Genomic DNA, 4,109 nt, shown 5'->3' on the forward strand with positions numbered 1-4,109 from the left:
AAATCCAAGATGGCAGTACCATCAGGTTTAGTGTCTAATGAGAGCCACCTTCTCATATGTGGTACCTTGTAGCTGCAACCTGAAAGGACAGAAGAGCAAACTGTAAACCATTCATCTTACTCACAAGGGCTCTAGCCTCATGACCTAACCTCATTCCAAAGGCTCCACATCTTACATTGCATCATGGAGAAGGTCACAGCCATCCATCCATACAGTTACATCTTCCACGATGACTGAAGGCTCTGTGCGGAGCACGCTTCAGAAAGTCACTCCTAATCCACTGACTCTACTACTGTCTTTCTTTACTGTTACATACATACACTTTAATTTTGTGTTTATGAATTATTTGCCTCCAGATATGTCTGTGCACTGTGCCTGTCTCCCTCAGGAGCCAGGAGAGGGCATTGGATCTTCTGGAATTGGTGTTACAGATGTTTGTGGGTGACAGAAATAGTTAGGGTCTTCTCCAAGAACAGCCAGTGCTCGTAAACTTTGAGTCGTCTCTCCAGCCCCTATTATTTTTATTTTTTTAGTGTTATCAATGAATCATGTATTTTATTCATTACCACTTTTTTCCTATAGGACACTTTTACTTTTATACAATTATTTGTGAAGTATCTACTCATATGGGGATACATGAGAAACACCAAAGCACTAAGAGCATGTGTAACCAGGATTCAGTGATACAGAAAAATCTTAGCCCAATCCCATCCCAATTCACAGACTGCCTATGCCTGTAATATACTTTCATGCTCAGCTTTGCATTTCATTTTTGTCTTAAAGACTAGAACTTTGTTTTGCCTGTTTGTGTATATGTGCAGTTTAGTAGATAATGCTAAAATGTTTTAAAATACAGCTGTACTGATTTCTTTTGCAACCAACAGGATGTATCTTTCTAGTACCTTCAGAAACACACACACACACAGAGAGAGAGAGAGAGAGAGAGAGAGAGAGAGAGAGAGAGAGAGAGAGAGAGAGAGCGACAGAGTCAATTTTGCTGTTTTGTGGTTGTGACTTGATATCCACTGTAGTAATAATTCACTCTTGCTTTACACTTAGTATATATTCAATGGACTTTTAAAATTTTCTCTTTTCCTCCTGGATGTATTTGTCATTATCATTTTGCCTGTTTTCCTTTTGGATTCTCTGTTCTGTTGTTGTGGACATTCTGCACAAACTGTCCCTGCATTCCTGCCAGCCAGCTCTGTGGGCTTTGTCCACTGCATGTCTTATGTTTTGCATGCCATAACATCTTTGAGAAACCATTTCAGTAACACATACTTTTCCCTCTACGGTTGATGCTTTCTTTTAATTTTTTATTCAGTCTTGAGAAATATTTTCCTATTTTGAAACTGAAAATACATTCCCCATTTTGCTCTTCAGAAGACTCTGGGCCTTTCATCTACAATGTATTACAGTCGACTTTGGAGAATGAGGTCAATTAGGTCCTAAAGTACTAGCATGTTTTGATAAAAGAGCCATTTCTTCCCCATAGCTTTCCAGAACTGTTTTTCTTAAGTTTACAGTCCATGCACCTTTAGATTGGCTTTGATACAGTTAATCTACTTGACTGTTCTTCTTGGGATACTTCAATCACCATCATAGTCAGTTTGTATTTTTATAATTGATCATTGGTAAAATTCATCTCACCAATGAAACATTAATTGAAATGTTTTAGCTGACTTAGCTACTATGACCCCAAAAGTAAACTTGATCCTAAACAAGAGAACTAAGCATGTGACAAGTGTGACTGTCCTAGTGATGCCAGACAATTCTGCTATTTAAATCACTAGAATATCCCTGACTGCTTAAAGCAAAAATAGTAGCCACTCTGAGTGTTTCTTCACAGGAAGCCTCCAAAAACACGTGTTCAAACTATTCCACTCCTGGATTATGTTTTAAAAAAAATGAAGTCAGCATAGGTAAAAGAGACTTACATATTCATTTACATATGGTTTACAATAGCTGCCTCAGTGTTCAAGTATAAACAGATACAGAAAACAATATATAGACAGAGATAAGAAGATAGATAGATAGATAGATAGATAGATAGATAGATAGATAGATAGATAGATAGATAGATTTAAAGGCAACACACACACACACATACTGTACCATAATAACAAAATAAAGTGATGCCATTTGTGAAAAAATAGTATAAATTATAGATCTTATAAAGTCATCAAGACACGAAAGCCAAAAATAACATGTTTTCTTTCAACCATTTATGCTAAAATAAAAACTAAGTTGGAATTGGCTGATGGATTAGAAGAAAAGAGTAAGGTAACCTAGAGTTAATTGGGAGGACTTATGTGGTCAAAGCAACATATATGAATTCATAGAAATATTACAGTGAAACCCACTTAAATATGCATGATAAACATACACTGTTTATTACAACACTAAAAATGGAAAAGGTAGCAAAGTGCAGGGCATCTGTGTATTGGATCACCCTTGGATCCTGTGACATTTTCCTGTACCTCACTCAGATGAAGAGCAGGCAAATGCAGTGTCTGTAAGGAGACACACCAGTGTCATTGAACTGAGAGTGATTTCCATGCCAGAGGGGACAGCAGCAATCCCCATCTCAACTCCTGGTAAGCATGAGCCTCACTGGTGTCTGGGCTTTTGCATAAATCCAGGAAGAGGTTCAGAAAGGTGATTGGCTAAACATGCTGCTCTCTCTGTGGATGTGTCCCAGGACTTAGCAGTAAAAGTCGAGTCAGTCTAAGCAGTATCTCCCCAAAGAAGATGTCTTTCTCACATACATTCATCTTCATGGTCATCTTTTGTATGCAGTCTCTAGCTGCTTTGCTGCAAAATGGCTTCATGGCTACTGTGTTGGGCAGGGAATGGGTACGGAGCCAGGGACTCCCTGCAGGTGACATGATTGTGGCTTGTGTAGCTGCCTCCAGGTTCTGTCTGCATGGAATAGCCATCCTAAACAACTTCCTGACCTCTGCTATGCTTTGGACCCTAAAGACCTATTTTTATGTCATCTGGGATTTCATAAACACTGTCAATTTCTGGTTTACCACCTGGCTTGCCATCTTCTACTGTGTAAAGATCTCTTCATTCTCCCACCCCATCTTCTTTTGGATAAAATGGAGAATTTCTCGGTCAGTGCCCAGGTTACTGCTGGGATCGTTGATCATTGGCGGACTGTCAGCTATCTCTGCAGCCACTGGGAGCACAGTTGCCTTTCAGATGACAACCTGTGAAAATTACACAGTTTCTTTTAGAGCGGTAGCATTCTATGTGTATTATTTTCGCTGTCATTCAACACTGATGTGGGCCATTCCATTCTCTCTGTTTCTGCTGTCCATTATCTTGCTTATGTTCTCACTGTATCGGCATCTGTTCAAGATGAGGTACCACAGACCCAGGTCTCATGATTACAGCACCAAGGCTCACACTATGGCTATGAAATCTCTTCTCTTCTTCCTCATCTTCTATGCATCATATGTCCTGCTCCTTATGATGTCTGCTACACAAGTCGTAAATGTCCACAATTCCTGGCACTGGGCCTGGGAAGTGGTAACCTACATGGGCATCTCGCTGCATTCCACCATTCTGATACTATGCAATTCCAAGATGAGAAGGGCCCTCAAGATGAAATTCCCAGACCTTTGTATTGCCAGATCATAAGACAAGGGTCATGGTTAAAGGGTGGCTCCATGTTCAAGTTATCAGCATCAACATCCTGTTCTCTAATGAATAGTGCCTCCCATGGCAGGAACTCATAAGGTTTGATGGCTACCTTTCTCTGCTTGGTCTTCTCCACTTCCCATACCTCACTGTTTATTTTCCTACATTTCTGTTTCTCTCTTTTCTTGCTCCATCTGATACTGTTACTTCTCTGGTGTGGGTCCCAAGTCACATTGACCTCACCCGATGGTCTCATTTCCTCTCTCAGAGACTCTAAGTATATTTTTCAAGCATTTAAAGCATTGGCTTGTTCTACCTTATTAATATCTTTAGCCACTGTCAGCTGACTCCCTAGGCAATCTGAAGTCTGGTTTTAGTGGTATAGATTCACCAACACTAGCCTTCTGGGGTACACCAGCCAAGCTCCTCACACCAGCTGCGGTCTCAGTTCAGTCTCTCTA

The 4,109-nt window shown here is 40.2% G+C and overlaps 1 protein-coding gene across 1 annotated transcript; it reads left to right on the forward strand.

The window, feature by feature from the left end:
- Positions 1 to 2,751: 2,751 nt before the first annotated feature.
- Positions 2,752 to 3,648, forward strand: LOC308429326 (taste receptor type 2 member 134; the record flags this gene model as incomplete). The annotated part of the gene is made up of 1 exon (XM_080928099.1): positions 2,752 to 3,648. The coding sequence occupies one exon, from the start codon at positions 2,752 to 2,754 to the stop codon at positions 3,646 to 3,648; it is 897 nt and encodes a 298-aa protein (XP_080784225.1).
- Positions 3,649 to 4,109: the final 461 nt, after the last annotated feature.

This window comes from Micromys minutus (genome assembly GCF_963924665.1).
Source record: "Micromys minutus genome assembly, chromosome: 13".
In the NCBI taxonomy this organism is placed as follows: domain Eukaryota; kingdom Metazoa; phylum Chordata; class Mammalia; order Rodentia; family Muridae; genus Micromys; species Micromys minutus.